Source organism: Aulonocara sp. 'chitande type north' Nkhata Bay, linkage group LG7 (assembly GCF_057382095.1).
Source record: "Aulonocara sp. 'chitande type north' Nkhata Bay isolate Kocher_YH1m ecotype deep benthic linkage group LG7, A_spYH_male_GT1.1, whole genome shotgun sequence".
NCBI lineage: Eukaryota > Metazoa > Chordata > Actinopteri > Cichliformes > Cichlidae > Aulonocara > Aulonocara sp. 'chitande type north' Nkhata Bay.
The window spans coordinates 47,403,067-47,430,480 of record NC_141350.1 but is presented as its reverse complement, the minus strand read 5'-3'; the positions used below and the strand labels follow the sequence as shown (position 1 = coordinate 47,430,480).

At 38.9% G+C, this 27,414-nt stretch overlaps 1 protein-coding gene across 1 annotated transcript in view; it reads left to right on the top strand.

Annotated features, from left to right (window-relative positions):
* Window positions 1–27,414, top strand: part of astn2 (astrotactin 2) — a 290,807-nt gene that overhangs the window by 88,450 nt on the left and 174,943 nt on the right. Inside the window, exon 4 of the mRNA XM_086300869.1 lies at window positions 12,467–12,619. Within this exon, the coding sequence (XP_086156995.1) occupies window positions 12,467–12,619 (153 nt within the window). The remainder of the gene's footprint in view (window positions 1–12,466; window positions 12,620–27,414) is intronic.

Sequence of the window (27,414 nt, the reverse complement as noted above, 5' to 3'; positions counted from 1 at the left end):
GAGCAGCAAAGAAAAAATAAGGAACTAGAAACCAGTAAATCCGTGTATAGCAACTCATTGAGAAATGAAGCCTTAGTAATCTGATCCAACATGAAGCCTTTGTCAGGGCCAGACAAAAAAAATGCCTGCAGAAATGAGTTTGTAAGCACTAAATCAATACATGGTGGTCGATCACATGCCATCTCGTGAGCCATCTGTATGAGACTCTTTTGAAATGTGGTTAAGGCTGGTCACCCACAGCCATCAATATGTTTCTGTGCTGCCATGATTCCCAACAGTCTGTCCATTAAAATTATAAGTAAGGAAATAGGAAAAAAAAAAAAGGAAAATAAATGTAAAAATAGCACAACAGACACTAAAATCCTAATCTTAAATAATTCATATAATATTTGAAATTACAACGTAGGTCAGAAATACATTTCTAAAATGCATTTTTAAGAATACATTTCTGAAATGGAATTCAGATCTGCAAAACAATAAACACTAATTATTTAAGAAGTTTATTCCGGTGTGAAAGATCAAGTTGTGAAAGTTTTAGTATATAACCTTAAAATAACCTTAAATCTTCTGTATGTACCTCTTTTTAAAATGGTAAATAAACAGGTACTCCATTTTAGCTTATTGGAGACAAATCCAGAACTGCAGCTGTTCTCCTCAGCCTGCCTTTGGTCAATATGCACTTTGTGGAATACTATTGCTTGCAGCATATTATATTAACTGAATTGTTTCTGGGTGTGATAAATTATCTGAGTGTGTGATAAATTGGCACCCTATCATAATTATATATTTGCATAATGTTTTTTCTGCTTCATTTCCGCTCCTACATGTGCTGGAAATTTCTTAGCAACTCTCAGGCAAGATCTGGAAATAATTGCTAATATTCATTGTCTTTGGAAACTGTCAAAAGTTAAACATCATTTTACCATGGAGACACCCCATCACTGCCTGACTGTGCAATCACTGGGTGTCATTAATAATCATAAAAAAAGAATAATAGTATGGCAATTGAACATATCCAGAGTTAATGGTTTTGTGATTATATTATAACCATTATGTTTACTATAAGGATGTTCTAAATATGAAAAATAACACAAGAGATCTACACAGAAAGTGGGGTTAACCCTGGAACAGTTTGTCTCTATATTATATTTAAAGTTACAACACAAGTAAATTTCACTATGTTGGATTCATAATGCACACACAAAACTATCTCTTCAGTCTCCAAAAGCCAGAAACAACAGGGCTCTACACACACAATTTGTGTGCCATTTGAATAGGCTTGGTGTACTGTGAGAACATCCAAACGCTAAATGTAGTTATGAGAAACCCCTCCCAAGGTTATATCACTTAAAAAACTTGGACTTAGAAGTGTTCAGAAAGCATTATAGAGGTACATTTTGAGAGAGGTTAGAGTGTATACAGAAAAGAAGAACTTAACTAATCCAGGACTTTTTAAAGTTACTTTAATCAAAAGCATTATTTGGAGCGATCGTGGCTCAAGAGTTGGGCGTTCATCTTGTAATCAGAAGGTTGCTGGTTCGAGCCCGGCTCCGACAGTCTCGGTCGTTGTGTCCTTGGGCAAGACACTTCACCCGTTGTCTACTGGTGGTGGTCAGAGGGCCCGGTGGCGCCAGTGTCCGGCAGCCTCGCCTATGTCAGTGTGCCCCAGGGCGGCTGTGGCTACACTGTAGCTTGCCATCACCAGTGTGGGAATGGGTGGATGATTGTGTATAGTGTAAAGTGCTTTGGGGTCCTTAGGACCAAGTAAAGCGCTATACAAATACAGGCCATTTACCATTTATTTCTTTAAGTCTTATCTTGCTTATCATTTCCAGCTCTCAGTCTGCCCTGTGCTTTTCTTGAGCACAAAAAATACTTTTCAGTTGGTGTTTCCTGTTGGGAATAGGCTGCATGCGACTGTAGCATTGCTACTTATTAAACATTTACTCACAGAATACTTTATCCAAACATTTTTTCGAGTCTTGTGTCATAATGGATAAGGACATCTAAAATATTATTGTAAGCCAGGTTTTGTTCCTCAATGTTGGGACGTAGACTTATTTGTGATTACCAGTCAGGAGGTTCAGCCTGTCTGGAGCAGTTGGAGGTCAGAGCTTGGCCTGCAATGTTCAACTGGCACAGCACGGGGAGACACATTCATATTTTATTCTGGCCCGTGGCAAAAACCAAGCTATAGATAGAACTTTATTCTTGCCTCTGCAAGCAACACAGGCCTTAAAATATGCAAGTAGAAGGAAAGACCAGAAAGGGAAAGTGTCTAACGATGGGACATTAGATGTTTTCAAGTAGTTGAGAATGTTCAAATGTTCTTTGAACATACAACATTTTCATTTTGTATTGTCTTAACGTCAAAGTCAAACATGGATTTTGTTCCTCTGAAGCATATTCATCTCACAAACTGAGGCATTTTTATATAATTATTACATCTTACTGCCCAGTAGATGTAAGGGCTTCTAATTCTCGTCAATGTACAGTTTAAATCAATGTTTCAGCATTGTTTAACTAGGAAGATTTTACCCTTTTTGTGCTATTCCCCTGTGTTTTTGAATTTGTCTTTGTCTCTGAATATTTTGCTTATCATTATCATCCCTTCCCTTTTCCACCCCACTGTGCTCTTCCTACTGAGTCTCTTATCTGCATCTCATTCTAGTCATCACTTCATTACTTTTTTCTTTAACACCAGTGGCGACCATTGTCTACCCATATCTATTCTGCCCTTCTCAGGCTCCCTTTTAGCTATTCTTCATTCATGTCTGGATCCCTTGTCTTCTCTGACACTTTTGTCTTTCCCTTTGTTTCTGTCTAACCTTTTACTCTCTCTCATGTACATGTCAGACTTCCAGAAGCACTGCTGTGAAGGCTTTCCCAGACAGCTACACTGGACTGTTCATATTGAAACAATGACAAATGTATTAAATCACAGTGGGAATCAGAGCTAGTGTGAACTCCCTACCCTATCCAACCCCTACCCACAACCCCACACAACCATCCCACTCACCCCCATTGATCTTCTCTGTACCCATTTGCTCCCCAAGCTGTGAAAGACGAGAGAAAGCCAGGGGAATAGAGATGTGACTAGAGGAAGTGCATGTGTCTGCATGTGCGTCTGCGTGTCAGAGGTAAAAGCACAGAAAATATGTGAGGAAGTGAGGAAGAGACTGAAACATAATAAAAAAATTGAAATCTGCAGGAATTTAATTTCTTGGGCCCTCAGCTTCTTTTCTTCCTGCAGACTTTCTCCAAATTAAAGCGGCAGGGGTTTTGTAGGGTCTAAAGATCTACACAAATATTCCCGTCATTTCCCTTGTGACTGCATGCCTCCGTGAATATGAATGCTGTTTGGCTTCTAGGCAGGATGGCTAAGAATAGGAAAGATACATAACTTACTCTAGATGTTAAAACATGTATGTGAAAGAGGTAGGCTTGAATTGAAAGTAGATACCACAACAATTGTTTTGGTCTATCCATGATTTTTGTTTTTGTTGGTGCTGTTATTTTTTTATTTGTTTGTTATGTTTTCTGTCATGTGGATGCTGAGGCCCTACCAGATTTCAGTTCATGAAAACTCATGTTGGACAAGTCAGCCTAAACTGCTTGTTATAAATGACCTTTATAACAAGCAGTTTGGATTGAAATGGGGTATAATAGGACAAGCAACCTATTGTCAGCTGCTAAGATACAATTTAGTGTGCATGTATAGAAACAGAGCCCAAGCCATCGCCTAAGCTCCAATACATGCTTTATCACCACCTGCCTCAGGGCATGGGACATGGATGAGAAGCCTGAAAATGTTGCCTTGTGTTTCACTGACTTTCCGCAGAGAGGAATTGTCTTTTGAGCCTAAGAGAAATAGGGTCAAGCACTATTTATAGACAAAGAGTCATGGTTAAAGGTTTCAGTTTCTCACAAACAGTAATTCCCATGGGCTGTATCAGCAATTTAGTGGAAGATGGCCTAGTCATTGTTCATTTGGCTTGTTGGAGGAGCTGATCCTTCAATGCACTTTTTGCTGACAGAACAAATGTTTCTCTTCCTGGTGCTGGATTTCATTTTCTGTCAAGGTACAGGCATGGTTGTATCAGATTTTTACCCAGCGGTACAATTTTAGAAACCTCTGCTTCTGCAAATTAGTGATTTACCATCAAGTTTTGCTGTGGAAAAAAAATGTCATGATACATTAGTTTATGCAATCTGCCCTGGTGATTGTGACAACATCAACCACCATTATTTTGTTCTACTATTTTCAAAATATTTTCACCTTACTTAATATTTTGATAAAATAATCAAACGTCTTGTCCTAAGTTAACAATGACAATTCAGCCTGCGTTATGATCCCAACATTTTACTAATTCGTGTTGCTAGCTTTCTTTTGTAATTACTGACAAATTTGTCAATGTTAAAATGGAATAATTTAGATCAAATCTAACACTCTAGTTGAATTTTGTTTCTACAAAAATAGGTTTGGAAAAGCACACCAAATGCCATCAACAAAAGAAAAAGCAATCTGAGTAAATCTTGTTAATTATTTTTACTGATTTTACTTATTTGTTGATGAACACTGTTGGCACTGAATAGTTTGCAAATGCTAGCGCTTTTTTTTTTTGCCTGAGTAGTGATGCTTTCCTGTCACCTTACTGCAACCTAATGAGAACACCAAGTACATGTCCATCAGAAAGCAAATTGCAGCATATTTTACCTTCCTCGATCCTATTTTAGTGGATTGCTCAACAATGAGCTCCCAGGGGAAGCCAGACAATGTGAGTTGCAAAAGATGGAGGAGGAGAAACAGGCAGATTGCAGTATGTTTGGAGTGGACACTTCAGACACTTTCCTCTCAGATAGTTTCCATGGTCATGGCAGTTTAAAAGGACAGATTTTGTCTTTGAGATATTAACATTTAGCTAGTATGTAAGGTAATTTATTAACAAGTTTTGAATTAGCCTACTTTGTGACTGTAATGAAAATAGTTGGTGTGATAGCATTTTCACTATCATTATATCAATATGAAGTCCAGTCTAAATGTGAAAGCTGGGTTTGGAGATCACTCTGTGCAAACCGCTCTGCTTTCCATGCAACTACTTCCTCCATAAAGAGGAAGTTGGAAGTAAAAGTGGGTAGAAGTTAAGCTATCTGTAAATATTTATATACAAAAGCAATTGCATGCCAGCTAATACACACTTTTGCAAAAGCCTGCATAAACCATAAACAAGCAGAATTGTGCTTCTGAACAATAACAGAAAATTGAGAATTGTTATTGCCTTGTAGTGGGCATCATGAGACCACCAGGAATAAGTTGACTGAGGCAGCATGCTGTTGACATCCGCTGCTTATGAGACACTGTTAACACATACTCAGCACTGATAAGGGAGTGACTGCAGATAAGGGAGATGAAAAGGAGAAAATTGAGGCAACAGAGCTTTAGCTGACATTGAACTCAAAATGAGAAGCCGGTGGACTTGGGGTCTAGGGAGAAACAAATGTCAGAATAAAATATCTTGATAGTTTTCTCTGACAGAAATGAGAAATGAAGAGCGACCCAAAAAATAGGAAGAGATTGTACTGGAGAAAGACAACAGAAAAAAAGTACAGGCAAACATATTTTTGTCATTCCTGTTGTATACAATACTGAAGTATACATCCATAAATTCACAATTACATTTTTTTAATTGTTATTTTAAGATTTTGTATGTTTCTTCGAGGGGAAAATGTAGGAGAAAGTTTCTTGACAACCTTTCGAGACAAATTAAATTTATTTCAAGGAGACTGTGGCTCTAAGCACTTCTGTTTGACCTAGCATTTATTCTTTATTCTCTAACATTTATTCTCCCTTGGGATCTAAAAAAGAAACAGATAAAGACTTTTAAACCATGAAATATGCATGCAAGCAGTTAACCTTAAACATGGTATCACAACTTCTCCTCAGTCATGACAGATCAAAGCCTATATAACAGATTCCCCGCCCTTGTTGTTTGTTTGCTGACTATGAGGACCAAACACTAGCATGAATGTCACAGCTAATGGCGCTCACTAAGGCTATTATGCATCTGGTCTCTTTAACCTTTGGGGTCCAGTATAGTGGTGGACTTGAAAGAACCGGATATACAGAACAAAACCTTTTTTTCCCCTGCACTGATTATCAGTGCATATTTCTTCTTAACAAATGAATACAATATTGCCATTTTCCTAAGACTTACACTGAAGATGCAGTTCTTTTTTTTTACCCCCTTAGGCTACCTTTAGGTCAACTGCATGTTGGCTGCCTTCTGGGCATCTGGGATCTCATCTGTACACAATGCTGTATCTTGACTACTATAGCTAGACGTGGTTTGGGTCAACCATTTGTATATTGTTACTTAATTCGTTTGCTTTATTTATGCTTTTATGATTAAAAATTGTGTTTTGGAACATCTAACCAGAGCTGTCTCTTCCAGAAAGATGGTGTCTTATCTATGGGACACTAGAGCTCAGCTCAAATAAAAACCTGTGATAGATTAGGAACTGATTTATGGGACAGCAGTTCCCACAACCAGTACCCCACTTTCCTTTAATTTGTCACACAGCTGTGTGTAAACAATGAACAACAGCATCGTGTTTGGTTCTCTTTTAATTTTAGGTTAAAAGTACATTTGTTGCGTAATCGATATTAATGTTTAATATCAGTTATGTAGCAACTGACACTGCTGCATAATTGACATTGCTTTTGTCATTACATGTTTATAAGTATTGGATCACTAAATAGGCTAACAACCAGACAGAAGAGCTTAAACACACGGTGGCCAGTGTGCTTCATTATTGCTGTTTACTGTGTCAGAAGAAAGTTACACAAAAGTAGGAATTATCTAGCACAGGCTAATACTGCATGGTATTGTTTTGTTTTAATATGAAGGACCAAATAATTATTCAAACATTTAAAAAAAGGCTTGTCTGTTACAAGTTGGACGTTATGAACATAATTCTTTGCATCTGCTTTTTGGCATGAACCTAGAGCACAAATAAGGATCTGTTTGGGGATGAATGGTGTCTGGAAATTTAAAAAGAACACCTAAATTTAAATGCATGGGCATAAACCAAAATGCATGTATGCCTCTATCTCTTCCTCTTATCTATTGCATCAGGTTGTATTTTGATGTGAAATAATAATAGTATATTCAACTTAGTTTAATCACACATGTTTAGAAATAAATACTTATGACTCAAAGACATATTATTCTGTTCCTGGTTCCATTTAAAACCAAAACTACACCCAAAATCTATTTTTTAAATCAAAATCTGTGTAAATACTTAAATAACTTGCCACTTTAACCTCCGTTTTCTTCATTTCCCTCTTCTGTTTTTGCCCTCTCATTGGCATGTATGATGCACATCGACTGGGAGCCACTGGATTACTCAATAAAGTAACACCCTGGCCAAGGAGCTTAAAGATATTGTGTCCAGTGCACTTCATTATTGCTGTTTACTGTGTCAGACAAAGTAATAAAGTTACAAATATATATGCAAAGCTAACAGAGGGGTGATGCTGCATGGCGTTATTTTTTTATGTGAAACACCAAATAGTATTTCAGATATCTAGAATAAAGCTGTGTCTGAAACAAATGGACATTATGAACATAATCCTTTGTGTGTAATTTATCAAGGGAGTGTATCTACTTGGTGGCTTGAAGATAGGACACATAAGGCACATTTGGGGATGTGGTGGTTTCTAGAAAGCGTAGTTATATTCAGCTCAGTTTAACCACAAATGTTTTGAAACAAATACATATGACTCAAAGATAGTATTTTGTTCTCTAGCAACCTGCATTGCCTCTGCTACTGGTTGCATTTAAAATCAAAATCAGTGTAAATACTTCTGCCTCCTCACTTTAACCTCCATCTTCTTCATCTCCCTCTTTCTCTGCTTTTGCCTCCTCATTGGCATGTATGATGAGCTTCGACTGGGAGCACCACATCACCATTATTCATGGACAGAGCGCACCTCAGAGCCAGACTGACAGATCAAAAGATGATGATGATAGGTGGGGGTACTGGTAGTTGGGGTGATGAATGGCCACATCATTTGGAGTTGGCTGTACTGTAAGTTTGGGGACAGAGTTGTTTTCACAGTTTTCCTTGAAGGATTTCTTTTTTACAGCCACTGTTAATGCCTGCAGACAGTGAAATCATTAGAGGTTGCATATATTGAAGGCCTAAGATGTGTCAAAAACATTGTGTAGCACACAAGCACACTTTGTATACATACATATAAATTATAATATATAATCTATCTATTATTCACACACACACACACATATATATATATATATATATATATATATATATAAAAAAAAAACACCCAGCGCGCCCCTGCGGGCGGTTTATCCTTCAAGCTCGGGTCCTCTACCAGAGGCCTGGGAGCTTGAGGGTCCTGCGCAGTATCTTAGCTGTTCCCAGGACTGCGCTCTTCTGGACAGAGATCTCCGATGTTATTCCCGGGATCTGCTGGAGCCACTCGCCTAGCTTGGGAGTCACCGCACCTAGTGCTCCGATTACCACGGGGACCACCGTTACCTTCACCCTCCACATCCTCTCGAGCTCTTCTCTGAGCCCTTGGTATTTCTCCAGCTTCTCGTGTTCCTTCTTCCTGATATTGCTGTCATTCGGAACCGCTACATCGATCACTACGGCCGTCTTCTTCTGTTTGTCTACCACCACTATGTCCGGTTGGTTAGCCACCACCATTTTGTCCGTCTGTATCTGGAAGTCCCACAGGATCTTAGCTCGGTCATTCTCCACCACCCTTGGGGGCATCTCCCATTTTGACCTCGGGACTTCTAGGTTATACTCGGCACAGATGTTCCTGTACACTATGCCGGCCACTTGGTTATGGCGTTCCATGTATGCCTTGCCTGCTAGCATCTTGCACCCTGCTGTTATGTGCTGGATTGTCTCTGGGGCATCTTTACACAGCCTGCACCTGGGGTCTTGCCTGGTGTGATAGACCCCAGCCTCTATGGATCTTGTACTCAGAGCTTGTTCTTGTGCTGCCATGATTAGTGCCTCTGTGCTGTCTTTCAGTCCAGCTTTGTCCAGCCACTGGTAGGATTTCTGGATATCAGCCACCTCCTCTATCTGCCGGTGGTACATACCGTGCAGGGGCCTGTGCTTCCATGATGGTTCCTCGTCTCCCTCCTCTTTCTTGGGTTTCTGCTGCCTATATATATATATATATATATATATATATATATATATATATATATATATATATATATATACACACACACACACACACACACACACACACACACACACACACACACACACACAGTGGGGCAAAAAAGTATTTAGTCAGCCACCGATTGTGCAAGTTCCCCCACTTAAAATGATGACAGAGGTCAGTAATTTGCACCAGAGGTACACTTCAACTGTGAGAGACAGAATGTGAAAAAAAAAATCCATGAATCCACATGGTAGGATTTGTAAAGAATTTATTCGTAAATCAGGGTGGAAAATAAGTATTTGGTCACCTCAAACAAGGAAAATCTCTGGCTCTCACAGACCTGTAACGTCTTCTGTAAGAAGCTTTTCTGTCCCCCACTCGTTACCTGTATGAATGGCACCAGTTTGAACTCATCATCTGTATAAAAGACACCTGTCCACAGCCTCAAACAGTCAGACTCCAAACTCCGCCATGGCCAAGACCAAAGAGCTTTCGAAGGACACCAGGAAAAGTATTGTAGACCTGCACCAGACTGGGAAGAGTGAATCTACAATAGGCAAGCAGCTTGGTGTGAAAAAATCAACTGTGGGAGCAATCATCAGAAAATGGAAGACATACAAGACCACTGATAATCTCCCTCGATCTGGGGCTCCACGCAAGATCTCATCCCGTGGGGTCAAAATGATCATGAGAATGGTGAGCAAAGATCCCAGAACCACATGGGGGGACCTGGTGAATGACCTGCAGAGAGCTGGGACCAAAGTAACAAAGGTCACCATCAGTAACACACTACAACGGCAGGGAATCAAATCCCGCAGTGCCAGACGTGTTCCGCTGCTGAAGCCAGTGCATGTCCAGGCCCGTCTGAAGTTTGCCAGAGAGCACATGGATGATACAGCAGAGGATTGGGAGAATGTCATGTGGTCAGATGAAACCAAAGTAGAACTTTTTGGTATAAACTCAACTCGTCGTGTTTGGAGGAAGAAGAATACTGAGTTGCATCCCAAGAACACCATACCTACTGTGAAGCATGGGGGTGGAAACATCATGCTATGGGGCTGTTTTTCTGCCAAGGGGACAGGACGACTGATCCGTGTTAAGGACAGAATGAATGGGGCCATGTATCGTGAGATTTTGAGCCAAAACCTCCTTCCATCAGTGAGAACTCTGAAGATGAAACGAAGCTGGGTCTTCCAACATGACAATTATCCAAAACACACCGCCCGGGCAACAAAGGAGTGGCTCCGTAAGAAGCATTTGAAAGTCCTGGAGTGGCCTAGCCAGTCTCCAGACCTCAACCCCATAGAAAATCTGTGGCGGGAGTTGAAAGTCCGTGTTGCTCGGCGACAGCCCCAAAACATCACTGCTCTCGAGAAGATCTGCATGGAGGAATGGGCCAAAATACCAGCTACTGTGTGTGCAAACCTGGTAAAGACCTATAGTAAACGTTTGACCTCTGTTATTGCCAACAAAGGTTATGTTACAAAGTATTGAATTGTATTTTTGTTATTGACCAAATACTTATTTTCCACCCTGATTTACGAATAAATTCTTTACAAATCCTACCATGTGGATTCATGGATTTTTTTTTCACATTCTGTCTCTCACAGTTGAAGTGTACCTCTGGTGCAAATTACTGACCTCTGTCATCATTTTAGGTGGGGGAACTTGCACAATCGGTGGCTGACTAAATACTTTTTTGCCCCACTGTATATATATATCTATATATATATATATAGATTCACTGAGCGCAGGGCAAGCTAGCAGACATAAGTTAAGCTCTCCTTGCAACATGGCAAATTGAACCTCCCCCACCCTCATTCAGATGTAGCGTTTGGAACTATTTTGGTCTTCATGTGACGTATGACCCTGAAGGTAAGCGCGTCATGGACTAAAGTAAAACAGTATGTCGGATGTGCCACGCAATGCTCAATTACATTGGTGGGAACTAGTGTGTTAGCGCAGTTAGCTCGTTAACGTGTTGGCGGTCCAGCCCCACGCACGGGGCGATCCGCGGTAGCTGGTTAACGGAGATTTGCCTGTTGTGGCGTTAACGTCATTTCAACGAGATTAAAGCTGACAGCACTAGTGGGAACACAACGAATATGACTGCACATTTATTCTGACATCATCCTAGTGCAAAGACAAGTGGAAGCAGACAAAAACAACAAGCATGCATGCTACAAACTTTACCCGAGTCATTTAGACAGCCGTTAGCACATGATTCTCCTTATGGGGACCTGATATGTTTAATATGCTGCTGAGAATATAGCCCAGAAGAAGCGTATAGTATAGCTTTTATTTTGGAAAGAGCCATTTCTCTGTAATAAACGCTCTTTTCCAAAGATGAGTGATTTCTCGATCAGATATATTTATTTATTTATTATTACTTTGTTGTTTCAGCAACATTAAATTTAAAAACTGTACTTTTGAGTTAAAATATATATTTATAATTTTAATAAATTACAAATTTAAAAAAGCATGAACTTTTTTTTTGTATCGAAAAAATATCGAACTGTGACACCAAAGTATCGAACCGAACCGTGAATTTTGTGTATCGTTGCACTCCTAATATATATGTATATGTATATATGTGTGTGTGTGTGTGTGTGTTTATCTAATGTTTCAGTTTCAATCTTTTTGTGTGCTTCGGAAGCAATAAGAGGAAAATAGTCTTAACTCGTAATGTTTTCTGTTCTCTTTTTTGTTGTTGTAAATGAGCCAGGACATCTGAACAAGTCATAGAAATTGTTTGTCCTTTCTATTGTTAAATTCAATCTGTAAAGAAAAAAACCTGCTCTTTCTGTTCTCCCTGCTTTCCCCACAACCAGTTGTTTTGGAGTCATTCATCAGGAAGAGTGAAACTGAGCCATCAGGGGAAGCGCTGGCAGGATCCCTGTAGAGATGAGGCAATATTGAATTGATGGAATCATTTAAAGTCCAGGAAAAAAAACAAACCCCAAAACAAAAAACCCCCCACCAAAAAAACCCCTAAAAAACTAAAACTGACTAGATGTCTTTTCTTTTCTTTTCTTGATACAGTATCAACACAGGCACACAACCTAGTGTTACATGTATATCAGACATTAATCCCCCATCTTTCCTAAAAAACAAAAAAGAATGCAAGCTACATTTGTTTTGCTTCTTTGTATCCGTGCATATCTCTTTAGAATATCTTGAGCATTTGTCACAGTGTTACTTTAAAGCCTTTTGACATGGCTGCCATTTTCACTTTGCATCTCTTTTTCATAGCCATTGACCCAAACACCGAGTCAGTCGAGGATTTGATGCAGAGATTCCAGGACAGTTTCCGTGTTCCCAACACTCCAACAGACATGTCTCACTACCAGCATGTCATGCACAGCTCGTCAACAGGCCGCCGGAGGGTCCTGAGCCACACCAGAGGTAGGACACAAAGTCATTAAAAAATTTGAATTTTTTGTTAAAAACATACTACAGACACCACAAGAGGATTTGCATGTTCCTTTTCATTTTACGCTATATACTGGACAGTATGTGTTAATCCTTTCCACTTGATACTAATAGTTTGTGACCTAAGTGATAATGATGGGGTGATAATTTCTTAATTTTGTTTATTGTTTAACAATAACGATACACAGGACAGTTTATTACCAGTGCATTCCATCTGTAGTCCTCTGGGTAATTTCCAGTCCAAATAATCAATATATTAGTAGTCATTAATCATTTATCTGTGTCTGTGCATACACAATCACAAGTTTGTCCACAGAAAATTATGCAGAATAACTAGACTATCCAGTTTTGAATTCAGTTCATTATTCGGCATTCACATCTTTGGTGCTTTCATTGCTTCAGCATAATCATCATAGAGGTCACATGCACAATGCATTTAACCTACAGTATCAGGCTTTCATTTATCCACTACAGTGCATAGACATACCATCACTTGTTTATGCATTATAAGAGTCACTTCGATTACGTTCTGCAGTAACATGTTTAAATATTGACTATACAGTCTTAACCTCATCAATTATCATTTCTGTCAGTTTATAATTTGTTTGGCTTTATTTCATCAAATATGATTTGGAAGAACAAGTTCACTCCAGTAATTATCAGAAATTTACCTGAAATAAATAGGGCTTCTTATCTGAAAGAATAATTTGAAAAAAGTTCTAATAAGCATAGTAAGGTAGTCTAGTGCAGTGTTTCCCAACCACTGTGCTGTGGCACATAGGTGTGCCGTGAGAAATGATCAGGTGTGCTGTGGAAGATTATCTGGTTCCACCTGATTAGTAATCTAAGCTAGCGGTCCCCAGCCTTTTTTGCACCACAAACCAGTTTATGTCCGACAATATTTTCACGGACCGGCCTTTAAGGTGTCGCGGATAAATACAACAAAATAAAACCAGTACCAGTACCAAAAAAACCAAATTTTTATTCATAACACACGGGAAAAGACCCAGGGAAACTGAATTAACGATAAAAACAAACAAAAAAAAAAAAACGATAAAAAAGCATAAATTTGACGCCTGAGCCTCAACTCTTGTGGCCCAGTACCAAACGACCGGTCCATGGGCCGGGGGTTGGGGACCGCTGCTCTAAGCGACCTGCATGAGTAACGGGCAGAACAATTACATTCTCTTCCACTAGAGGGCAGTACAGCTACCTGCTCTAATTAAATGTGTTGACAACTGCCAGTGAAACAGAAGAAGACGAAGGAGAAATTACATAATAGTCATGCCGTGAGTGAGACAACACAGCGCATAAATTGATAAATATTTGAAAAGAAAAAGTTAGGGCTTTCATCTTGGTCCTGCTGAAAATTTCGACCCAGATGAAGGTCCTAGCATGAGTAGTGATCAGAAGAAAGCAAAAAAGGTATACTGGGGACAAACTCAACCAATTCCGCTATGTCTGGTGCACGGGGAAAAATTATCAATATGCCTTTTGTGACATTTTTGTTTGGTGGTGTGCCATGGCACCAAAAGGTTGGAAAACACTGGTCTAGCATATACCCTAGACAGTTATCACCATAAAGTTAGCATCTAATGTACTACATACATTTCCTTTGCTGTTATGCATTACTTATGTAGTAGATATAAGGTTAAGTTTACCATTAAATCCATGTAGCCTCAACAGAGTGAAGGGTGTCATTGAGAGATGTCCTCTCTGGTGTCAATAGTAAGAGTCTCCTTTGAGAGCATATAATTAGAGGTGAAACAGTGTCACAAGTGTCGAAGTATGGGCCACATGATAATAGAAGAAGCACTTACTATGAGCAGTTAAAGGTGAAAAGTTATTGGTCATATCTTTTGGTTAGTGCTGCATAAGGGAAATTAATTAATTACATCAGATTTAATGAGAAGCACCAAGGAAAGTAGATTGCGGGTTGACAGAAACTTTTCTATTTTCTATTTCTTAGCTTGGTAGAACTTTGTATTTGTACTTGGAATATTTAGAATTTTTATTAATTCTCTTTTCTGCAGTGTGTATTTGCATATGCTTACACACACACACACACACACACACACACACACACACACACACACACACTTTATTTTCTTCTTTTTTATCACCTATTAATACGTTTGGCAGTGTAACATGAACATGAACACTGGGGTGTATCTCTCGCAACAATACAAGAATCCATATGCAAATCTAACTAAGTGGGACAGACAGGTAGAGCACGATACAGCCCAAGTATAGTTGATGAGAAGTGACAAGAGCTGGTTTAACTGAGCTTGTGGAAATAATGTCACTGACATAAATGACATGACCACACAGGTTGATTGTTATCTGCCATGGAATATGGGTGGTAACAATAAAGACAAAAAAGTCTTATTTTGCTTTGTTTTTTACTACTTGAAGGGATTTGTGTATCACTGCAATTCTTAAAAGAAACATTGAGGCACACTCCCAAGTCAGAATAATCATATGTCTAACTCCCAAAAGCATTTTAAATTTATGGACTATAGGTTCATTTTATCCTTAAGACATATTTGGAGCCCGGAGCCTGAGCCCTGTGTCACTACACAAAGAAAAGAGCACAAGATTTCACTGTTTTTTTTGTTTGTTTGTTTTTTTGTCCCTCCCCCCAAACTGTAAGATAAGACACTGCAGTCATTATAGTCAGTTTCTATATCATACTGATGATTTGTAACATGAGATTCAGGAAGTTAAAATGCTAATAGGGAGAACACAGGCAGCTGATGAGTCTGCAGAATAGGAAAGCTCTTGTCCTCAGTGTCTGAGTGGGAGGAAAAACAGTAGGTACTGTAAGAATATGATGCGTGGGGCATCAACAACCAGCAGCACACACAACAATTTCCAGCAGTTGAACACATTTTTTACTGGAACCTGAGAGACGGCGGGGAAAGCATGCCATTAATGATCAGTCATTAGGGTGAATTGTAGATTCTTGCCTGAATCTGTATTGGGGTTGGAACAAGACCAAATAAAAAGTGTTGTGGGCACACGAGTTGCACGAGTGCAGGATTGTCCGATGAATATGGTTATAGCTGACTAATCACAGTCCGCTGGTTAACTTGCTTCAGATTGATGTTACAAAAAAACTGTAACTGAATGTGTGGAAAACTACAGTAGCAGTTGTGTCAGCTCAGCTAAACCCTGCAGCTGTTCATCTACTCTTCTACTGGCATCCACAAGTCTGCATATTGAAATTTTGCTTTGTGGCAACATTTCTTGCTTCCCTGTCAGCACATATTGGCCTAGTTTCTTGTAGCACCATCTCATACCTGGACTCAGATTTTTTTTTTTTATGCATAAATTTTCCTGTTACACAGTCATCACTGTTTCCATTAATAGAAATGTATTAGAGATAATAATAACTAATATCAAGAAAAAGAATACAGTTCTGCACAATGAAAGCAGTTATATGATGCAAACTGCACTCTGATTGCTCAAACCATCATCGTTTTAGTCAGATTTCAGGCAAATGTAATTGCATCCAAAACTTTGATCTGGATAATTTTTTTTTCTTCTCTTTAATTTAAATGTTACTTGCTCTTGTGGTGATGGCAGAAAATTATGATCAGCAAAACATGTGTTTAGCTTGCAGCTATCTAAATTGTCTTTTTTTTTTAGAATATTATATGGTAAGTGGAGCCTTTTGCAGATAGTAAATTGATCTATCTTGTACTTTAAATCTGTCTAAGAGCATCTTTGCCAAACTCCTGTTTTCTTCACCATGTTTCACACAGATACAAGTCAACAATAGTATTACACACAATGACCTCAATGCTTGCATTGTGCAAGCTATTAAGACTTCTGAGTTTGAAGAAGTGTTGCTATGAAGAAAGGTTAATTATCTGATACACCCAAATGATCTCTTTTTTTTCACCTGAGAAAATTTATTGCATGCACTAGCCATTGTACTACTAAGATATGCTGGATATGCCTTACAAACACTGGATCTAATGACCTGGAATTTAAGTGCTGCGAGCTGCTACCCTTTCCTCCAAAGAGAGACTTCTGGTGTGTATTGTGAAGGAAATCTTGTGTGACCGGGTCAACTCATGCAGAATGAACAGAGTCAGATGCCTTACGCAGACACGTTTAATGAATCGCGGCAGTTGCAAATAACGCACAGCAAAACAAGGTGACACATGGAAAGCCACGCTCCATTTTGGAAGCCATTCTGATAAAAGAGCCCATTTATACATAAACAAACCCTTGATATGTATTGCACGTTCCTCTTCATGCATCTCTCTCTGAATACAAGACATGATGTACATAGCGGGTCTAAAAGGAAGAGTAGACATGCTAACCATGCATGCTCTTTTTTCAGTAGCTTGGAAAAGAGGAGCTCTGGAGATACTTGGTGTCTCCAAACACACTGATAGACACTGAGCTGTTTGTTTGTTTGTCTTTTACCAGTGTTGTGCCACCATTTGGTGAACTCATCTAGGCACCTCTTTAAAAGGACCTTTGCAGCCCCAATTAATTGAAGGGCAACCCCACCAAAGGAAAAGTTCTTCCAAAGGTATAAAGAGACAGGTGAACTTTATTGCTTTAACAGACAGTTCACCAGGTTTGAAGTCTTCTCTTGAACATGATGGAACTAGTGGACACGTGCTGTAGTGCTCAAAATAGCAAAAATAAATAAACCAACAACAAAAAAAGGCACAAGCCATCTTTATTTCAAGAAATATATATATGAGAATAGCATCTCAGGCATTCCTTAGTACTCTTTTCAAAGCCTGTATGTAGGTCTACAGGGTGACACTTTTGTTTGTAAGAACTAGAACTGGTGTATGTAAACTTCATTGCTCTGATGTAGACAGCATTAACATTTTGAAGTCACAACGCATTGTGGTTTCGTCAAATATTAAGATTTGTCCTTAAAAACTTCCTCCCTTATTTGCATGCACCGCGGCACATTCTATTCCCCACTGTGGTGTTAATGCATTTCCATGTGCTGGCTAGAAGCGGTGTGGTGTTTTGATGTGTCACAACGAATACTTTGGCTCATTACAAAGAGGATAACCTTATGGTTATTATCTAGGTTTTCTTCTGTTTAATTGATGCTTTGAAGTAGCACATGAAAGTAGTTCTCTGCTGTTGCCTGCGCGCGTGCGTGTGTGTGCGTGTGTGTGTCATAAGGAGAAAGACAGAGAGTTTGTGTTCCGTGGTTCTTGAGTTCATTCTGTGCTCAGCTCCACTTTCAGTAGTCTTCAATCTTCAGTGCAGACAAAACACAGTGATTACAGCTGTGGGTGTGCAGCCCCTAGGATTTCTCTACAGCAAACCATACAGCTGATCTACTGCCAAGTCAAAACACTCTGTGTTTTCTGTGTGAAAGACCCAGCAAGAGACCACCTATATCACACAGTTTTCTGTCAACACAACTGACCAACTTCCTTTTTCTCTAAGTTATCCTCTATTCATACTGTAGGTGGTCGTTTAAACACTGTCTATTAAAATGTATTACTCATTAAGTTTTCAAATATTTTTTATGTCCTTTGTTGTTTCTGAAAAGTTATTAGTAAGCTTTTCAGGCCCTTTTTTAAAGGGCTGTGCAAATGTAGGATATTATTTCAGATTAATGTCCAATATATTGATCAGAATCATCAAAGTAATTAGAAAAAGAGAGTTATTTTAGAAATTTTAGAAATTTGCTACAAAATATCTTTGCTGGGGTAAGATGATAGATTAAATGAAGTTCAGACTTATAGTTGATGATCAGCAAAGACCCTGTCTTTGTTTGTTCTGCTGTTTACAACTCAGGCCCTAACTTGGTTCAGATGCCTTGCTGCCTCGTTTTAAGCTTCAGAGTTACTTACCATAAAGAGAAACTAATGATATTTGTTAAGCTGAATGTCTCTTGACTTTGTTGTTAGATACTGGTTTAATGGGTTAATTTTAGTAATTTGGTTTGTTGCCTAAAAATAAATGCTTGTAGTGAAAGTCTGTTGTACTTTGCTGTATTTATTAGAAACATAAAGTTCAGTGGAGAGTACAACAATGTCATTCAGCTTAGAAGCAATTTTAAGAGTTTATTTAGCAAAGTGTTAATTGATATCGTTACTGAATGATCCGTTGAAGATCACTGATTTGACTGTATATATTGTTCTGAATGTGTTTATCCACATTTACCAGTGGCTGCCTGGTTGGTTAAGAAAACAAGGTAAAACCTGAGCTGAAGCGATAACCTGAGCGACCTTTCTCTTTAAGGAATGTGCCCTTGTGGGTTGTGGGTGTGATGTAGGTCCTGAAATGTTGTTCACATATTTACTACTGCCCCTGTCTATTTTCAAATGCATTTTCTAACTAAATAAAGGCAGCCAAAGATCAAGCTGTTAAGTTTACTCATAGCAAATTCTAAAGTATTGTTTTAATAGCCCACCTTTTGCTATAATCTGTCAGTACCACTACTTAGTACTAACCACAGTCTTTGATAGTTTGAGTCAAAGAGTCTGGGGATATTCTTTGATGTTGCCTACAGCAGCAGCATCAATATTCAGGTTGCAGGTTGTTTTTGGATGTGAGCATTTTTTTTTATTATCTATGCTGGTATTTTATTGTTGAGAGAAAAGAAAAAACACGTAAGAGACTTTGTTCATATTCTTTAGCAAATCAAGGTTATGTATAATTTATAGACTCCACAAAAAATAAACCTCACATGCATAAAAAGTAGTAACAAAAACCGCCATGCTCAATTGACCAGTAGCTTTCTATTGCTGACTGTGAAAGTAACTTGTATAATTTTGGGGTGCTCTGTCTTGTTAAAGTGAAGGTGGAGAACCAAATAAAATTACACAAATGGAGATCATAGGTGTTGAAACCACAGGCAGAGGTGGTAATAGTATAAGACATTCTGCACTCAAGTTGAAGTTCTGATACTTGTGTTAAAAAATACTCTAAATGGGTCAACGTCTTTACTCAAGTGAAAGTGAAGAAGCACCAGTTCTGAAATGGAATTGGTGTAAAAGTAACAACTCTTCCAGGAGCTATTTTTTGTACACTGCCAACAGAACCGCCGCTGTCATATCAATAGGCTTTATTTCAAAATTCTAATTCTAATTAATTCACACAGCTTAAACATCTGTTATGTAGAACGGAAGCAGAGAAAAACAAATGGAATATAAAATAACATGAAGAAAAGTTCTTCTATTTGCTTTTGCCTACATGAGTGACTTTACCTCCACACCTACCCAGGAATATTAATAGTCAAGGGTCAAAAGTGTGATTTGACAGGTTGGTTGTACAGTGGTCGTTTATTGCAGGAGTTACGTTCTAAAAATAACCTGTAATAGGTGAAATCCGCAAAGTAGCCAACTTTATTTTTTTGTAATTATTATAGATGTTTTAAGGCTGTGAAACCCCTCACTACACACTTTACACACTTTTCTCAGAGAGAGGCGGTTGCCTTTGACGGTATAAAACATTTCGTTGACATTGTTGTGATAGTTGAGGAGAAAACTTACAAACATACAGTACAGCACTTCAGAGTCACACTGCTAGCGATTGAAGATTTAGGTAAATTTGACAAGCTGAACGTGCTCTGTACCGTATAGGAGACACGGCGTGAGATTGATTGACAATGGTCTACAGCCAATCAGGATGCAGAACACAATCCGCTGTATGTATGTACGTAAAACCAAAACAAACAAAAAAGAACATGCAAAATTGCACACAAAAAACAGCAAGACCGCAAAAGGTGAACCCCGTTATAGCGAGGGACCACTGTACTGTAGTAATGTGGGGAAAAGAGTCACTTTAAAAAAATCAGTCATTTCTACAAAAAAAGAATTTCTATGGTTGTGATTTTAAGCTTCAGTATGAGCTTCATGTAGAAGCTGCAGATGACCTTTGCTGCTGCCTCACTGAGATTCATTTTTCTTTGTGGATTTAGCAAACTTAATTCAGTAAGATATAAGCTACTTTTACATGAGCTACCATGGCTGATTTCCAAGCCACTGACACCATAAAGCTAGTATGTAGGTAGAATTCAGTGAGTGAATGTAATCAGCACTGTTAGCTTAAATGTAATTGTCTGCTCCCTTTGATGGAACCTAACATTGACCTTGAACACCACAGCCATTCACCACCAGTCCACGTACAGTGATCAACATCACTGTTAACTTCACCACAGTCAACTCTAAATGTCTATTCTAAAATGACTGTCTAAAAATAATCTCTCTTTTTCCTCTCCTGTCATCTCCTTCCTACATCCCTGAGTGGTTATCACTCATTCTTTTCTCTCCCTGGGAAATAAAGCAACCGTGTACCTCTAGTTAGCTGAAACACTGTATGACAAACTGCGCAGAAACAGTTTGTGTGTCTGTGATTTGTTGAGTAGTTAGAAATGCTACATTTGAAATCACCTGCCACTTTAAAAATGCTACTTCCTTTTTGCTCATTCCCCTTCTGTTGCTTTGACGAAAGTGTTGCAACCAACCAAACACTGGCCACAGTTCATCATTAAGCCCTGAGTGTAGTGCTATAAATGACGCTTAAATTATATTTTTTGCCTATTTCAGTTTGCTCTGTGTGATAAGCACCAATAATGGATACACCAATAGGATTGTTATTGTTATTGTTCCACTCATTTAGGTTCAAACCAGTTTGAGGTGCACAGTGACATGAAAAAAAAATCCAACTCAATTCACATGCATTAAACCTAAAGTAACAAGCCTATTTTCAAAATATCAGGAGTAGAAAGTGGAGATATTTGTCTTAAAATGTGTGCAGTTAAATTCAAAGCTGACAGAAAAATAAATACTAAAGTACAAATCTGAAATTCTACTTATGTACAGTAAAAAGTATTTGTTACTGTACATAAGTAGAATTTGTTACATAGCAGTAACTGTTTCATATCAGTAACTTTGTTACTTCCCACCTCTAAACAGCTTCACTTTCTTACTCGCCTGCTTATTTTAGGATTGCTTTAAATCGGTATGTCATCAGGCCACATCATGAAATTATTGAAGATGCATTACTCCTGTATGTACCGGCTCACTCCTGGTGGCCGATTGGCGGGGCTGGGCGCCTGTGGCCCGGCTGGGCTCCTTCCGGGGGGTGGGATGCCCTCTGGCCTCTGGGCCTGAAGCTCGGTCCTCTCTGGCACAGCTGGCTGCCGGCAGAACCCGCGGGCACGCCACTGCAACCCCCTCTGGCCTCTGCTCCGTAGCTGCGGGGTAACCTTTTGTTTGGGGCTCTACTCAGCTCTTCCCAGGAGGGTGGCACGGTCCCCCCCCCCCCCTCGGGTCCTTGTACTCTGGGGCCTCTGGATATCTGGGGCCTGGATCTCCTCCATACCTGCTTCATACCCTGGTGGACGGGGCTATGGCTCCCCACACTCCCTAGCAGATCGTTACATGGAGAAACCTTTGGAATACAAGCATGCTGATCCACACAGGTATGCACACAGGTGTACACACGGGTGTTCACAGACGCGGACTACACCTTTCTTGGCTGCTGCCTCAAAGCACATTGTACGCTGTCTATCTTGCGTGCTGCACAATATCGTTTAATATTTAGTATCTACTGTTATCTACTGCTAGCTAGTTTATTGTGATGGTGCTGTTTTTTTATTATGTTGCTCTTTGTTGTTTGCTTTCTCTTCTGTTTTTTTTTTCTCCATACAGGTGATCCAGCTGTTTTGTTTGTTTTTTTTCCTTCTTCCCCCCTTTCTCACCGTCTCTTCTCCCCTTTGGTTTTCTTTCTCTCCCTCTCTTTCTTTCATTCTTTCTTCCTGTCCTATCCCCCAGTCATGTCTGTCCCGTTTGTAGCAACCGAAAATAAAATAAATTCATAATTATAATAAAGGTCAATCAAATGGACCAATATGGCAAGGCCACGATGATCCACTTGGTAAAATAAATCCGCTTGGCATCTTTCTTGGCCTTAAGACAACAATTCTGATGGCTATAGATCCAAACAGGACAAAAAAAAAGAAAAAAAAAGAAGATGCATTACTCTTATTGAAGATGCATTACTATTACTTATTGTGAGTCATAAAGGAAGTTTTTTTGTTGTTGTTTTTTTACGTAACTAAATATAACTAAAGTAGCTAAATTGCTTGAAGAGATCAGCAAAATCACAAACATATAAAATACTGTGCAAATGTCTTGAGCCACCCCTCCTTTCTTTATATTTTCCTTGTATTTTTACTTCCAAGGAAACACATTTTTTAAAGTGACCTTGAGCAGAGGGTCTCTCCGCTTTCTGGAAGTCTTTCATTTTAGGTGCCCGGTGCCTGACTGTTTTCAGAGAAATGTGAATCTACTATCTACAGCAGATGAGCAGCATCTAAAAGTCATATCATTAAGAAATAGGACAAAAATACGGTGAAGATCTGACACAGGACTTGGATCTGGCCCATCGGTTGATCCATATACTGTTTGCTGAAGCCTCATCATAAATGGTCTCATTTGAAGAATGGCAGTCAAGACCCATTCTTAAAGAAGGGAAATGGAGAAAAGCTGACTGAAGTTTTTATTTTAAATTGTCATCACTATGTATAAAGTATGTCTTGAGGAAAAATACAACAGTATGTATCTACAGCCATCTGAATAACACGGTGGAAGCTCTGCTCAAGCTCTTTTTGGATCTATAATATCATCTGGAAAGTGTCTCATTGGTTATGGCTTTTTTTTTTCCTACAGCAGGTAATAAACACACTGCCATTGCAGCAAAAGAATACCTGGATAGAAAAAAACCCCAAAACATTAGTCATGGATTGGTGAGCGTTCAGATCTCAGCCTTATTCCAGCAGTCTGGGACTTTTGGGGCTATTTTGCGCTTTCATGGAAGTTTACATGAATATGTTTACCTAAAGCAAATGACATATGTTTTCAATTTCTAATTAAAAAAATCTGAATAAAATTGCCCTTACCTTACAGAAGTATAAAACTGTGCTTTATATCCAGGTTACCAACTAAGAGCACTGGATTCTGGATCAGCTGTATGCTAAGTTTTAACTTATTATAAAAGTGTTAATTCTATCAGGGATGATTATAAAGACAACAAGGGGTATCCTAGGATAGCTACAGTGGCAAGCCAATAATGTTTTAACCTTAATGGCTGTGCTCTGCACTGTGTTGCCAGTAACAGATGAGGAATCGGAATACAGCAAGCTGCCAAGGGCCTTCATCTAAAATTACTCAGCCCACAGCCCCAGCTCAAATCCCATCTCACCTTTTCCATAATAACACCTCTAAATTCCCTGACTGGTCTCCTTACAAATTACCGTTTGTTTATTAGCTTTAAATTGGCTGGTATGCTCTTGATGCTGGTTAGATACAATTAAAAAATATATAGAGATGAGTGCACAAACACTGAACCGTTTGTGTGCAAGAGCCAAGTGGTACATTGTTAAGCCTCCCACCCTTTCAAGTCCTTTCTCTCCATTTTATCAGGTAGCAACTCATAAATTTAGGCTGTAAAATGTGTCAGTGGCACTTATAATGCAATGCCCTCTGTAATAACTTATCAGCAGGCCTGTTTTTTTTTTTGTGTGTGTAATTGGATTGCGTGTGTGTGTGTGTGTTTGTGCAGTTCTTAGAGGTACAACCACCAGCAGCAGAGTGGAGCAGTATTGATTGGGAATATTTTGAATGTGCTAACAGAACAGTGGGAGAATGAGAGATACAAGAAAAATGAATGAGAGAAGCATCATCCCACCATCACTTTACCTGTGGGCATCCTTTACCAACATACAGTTTCTCCTTAAAAATAGACAGACTGGGACCGAAACCAAACAGTTTAAATCATAGATTGTACCATCTGGATTCCCTCCTATCTCTCTGATTTTCTAATTTATATAACTGAATCTCTTTTGCTTGGTGCTGTGTAGCTGGATGGAACACCTCAGGCCTTTCTTCCTGATCCTTAAACAATGAAGAACGGTCAGTTTTTTTAAATGAATGCAACCTATATCAAACTTGCAAGGGATTTCTATAATTGCTATAAACTATAATGTTTTTATCCTCTTGCATACATGTTTCTTTAAGTCTTTTCTTGTGAAACTAAATCAAATGACTGCAACTTCTTACATTTGCGTTTGCCTTTTGCATTATAAATGGCAGATTTACATACTTTCCCTTTTGTATGAATGTGGATGCCAGTTTATATTGAGTTTGAGCTGAAAATATTTAGTTTGCTGGTCTTACACAGTCTAACTGCTGAATACAGCTGTGTTTTAATGTGATTGCCAGTTGTTGAGCCATGTGGGGACTGGTTCTTCTGTCAGCTCAGCTTACTCACAGGCACACTTCTTGTGCACAGAGCATCAATATCTTATCCTACCTACAGAAAAGTGCAGTGTGTACTTTACAGTACACACATAAGCAGTAAGTCAGGTCAATTTGTCTTGCTCCCAAAGTCACGGGAATCTAACTGAAGCCAAATGCATCATACGATTGCAAAGTATAAATTAGAGTATTTGTTTACACACCTGTCACCATTCATCCTAGCTATTGTAAATCAGCTACAGTGCTGACATCTGTTTATTCCCCTCTCACTTCTTCTTTTCTTTTGCTTTTAAACTAACACTGACAAGTGTACCCTGACCTATTAAAGGTCACTTCTCTCACAACTGGTGCTCCCTCACATTGAAAGAGTGAAGGACTGTCTTTATTGATCTGTGTCTGTATAACGGTATTCTAGAAAAGCAACACTTAACCTTATATTGTCAGTTAGGATTGCTACATGATATAGTATACTGTTATTACATTTTAAAGCTACCCTGTAAACATATAGAGCAGGTACATGCATCTATGTTGACGAAAATTTTCAAGTGGAAGAATATTTTAAAGTCATTGTTTGGCTACTCAGCTAATGAGTTAGATTCCATACACTGTTCTCTTCAGCTTTCTTTGCACTGTCGTAGCTTTCTTGTAGTTTATGACCAGACAGACCCAGTAAATCCTTTACCTATTTTTCCTCTTCTTTCCGGAAGCAACAACAACTCCTTTTGGGTTTGCAACAGCAAATCATCTTTGTCTATCTCACCCTATTGACAGCATCCTCATCTGTCACACCAACTGTCTGCACACATAAATCTTCTCTGTGATCTTCCTGTTTTCCTCCTCCCTGGCACCTCCATATCCAACAACCTTTGTCCGATATACCCACACTAACCCTCATCTGCATGAGTTCAGACCATTTCAACCTTGCCTCCCTAACTTTTTCTCCAAACTACTCAAGTTGCGCTTTCCTTCTAATATATTCATTTCTAATCTTGTGCATTCTGGTCACTCCCAGTGAAAATCTTAACATCCTTAACTCTGCCGTCTCCAGTTTGGCCTCTAGTCTTTTTGTTAGTACCACCATCTGAACCGCTGAATTGAACAGTCACGTCATCTCCATTCACTCCAATGAATCTTTTTGTCTTTTACAGCAATGGCAGATCATAGAGCCTCCCAATAGTTCTGGAAGTTAGTAACATACACTAGATGTGCCATAGAGATATATCCAAACAGCTGGAGGAGAGGAGGGAGCGTGAGACCGAACATTTGGAGAGACTAATGGAGGGAGTGGAGGAACTATAGCTGAACTTAAATGAGAGTCACATTTTGCCTTAAACTTTTCATTTTGTTGAACCTCAGTGGCCAGCATGGACCTTTCTTCATCATGGCTAATTCTGAGTCTGTCTACTAAACATTTTAAAAGTACATGCACACATTTTATTCCTTTCACCACCAACACCGGTGGCTTGCAAGTATGCTTGAACTGCAGCTGAACTTTAGCCAGAATATATTGAAATGTGTCTTTGTCTATTTTATTAAATATTCTTCTTTTTACTTTTGATTTTTACAGCTGTTAGATTGCTATATTCTTTATTTATTTACAAAGAAGTAGAGCAGGGCGATATGGCCAAAAATATTTATCACGATATATATTTGAAAATTTGCGATAACGATATAACTGACGATATAATTGATGCAAGACAAAATACAACTCCACAACATTACTAGTGCAAAAAGACAACCTTCCTTTTATTTTCACTTAAACAAGAAGCTGGTTTTTATGTACATTAAAGCTATATAAAAATTTAACAGTGCGAATACAAATTCCTTGCTGAAAGTTTAACCAAAAGGCATTTCCAGTAGAAATGGGCTGACATATCCTGAGCATAACCATGTATAATATCCACTGAAGTTAAAAAGAGGTGCTTTGCAACATTAAACTGCAGTGTGCAGTACGTATTTTTCGGACCATAAGGTGCACGGGATTATAAGGCACATTAAGCGAAACAAAGCAGTCAGATAAATCAAACTTTATTAAACTCATTCTTCTTGCTTCCTCCACTTCTGTACCATTGATTCATTAATGTTGAATTCTCTGGCAGCTGCTCTATTCCCATGTTGTTGCAGTATATTAATGACTAACCTCGTATTGTGGATGGATTATCTCAGTTGTTCTCCTGACTGAAGTTTGGTCCGTTTACAGCATCCTGCCATGCGACTGCATTTGTCTCTAACTATCAGGCACGTTAACTTTTATAAGTGGAAAAGTGTTAGTGTTCGTCCTCCAGCTTCACTGTTTATGTCATGCTAACATAGCTGTGTCGCTAGCGATCACGTAGCACATCATTATATAGCAGCTAGCCCAACTTCAGTAACCCTACAAACGTCACTGCTGTTTAGTTTCCCGTCTTCATTTATGTTGGAAGTGATAGCAGAGCTGTACGTTTGAATTTATTCAGAAATCTCTCAGTCAGAACATGCTATATCATGCTTGGGTAACTAGCGAAA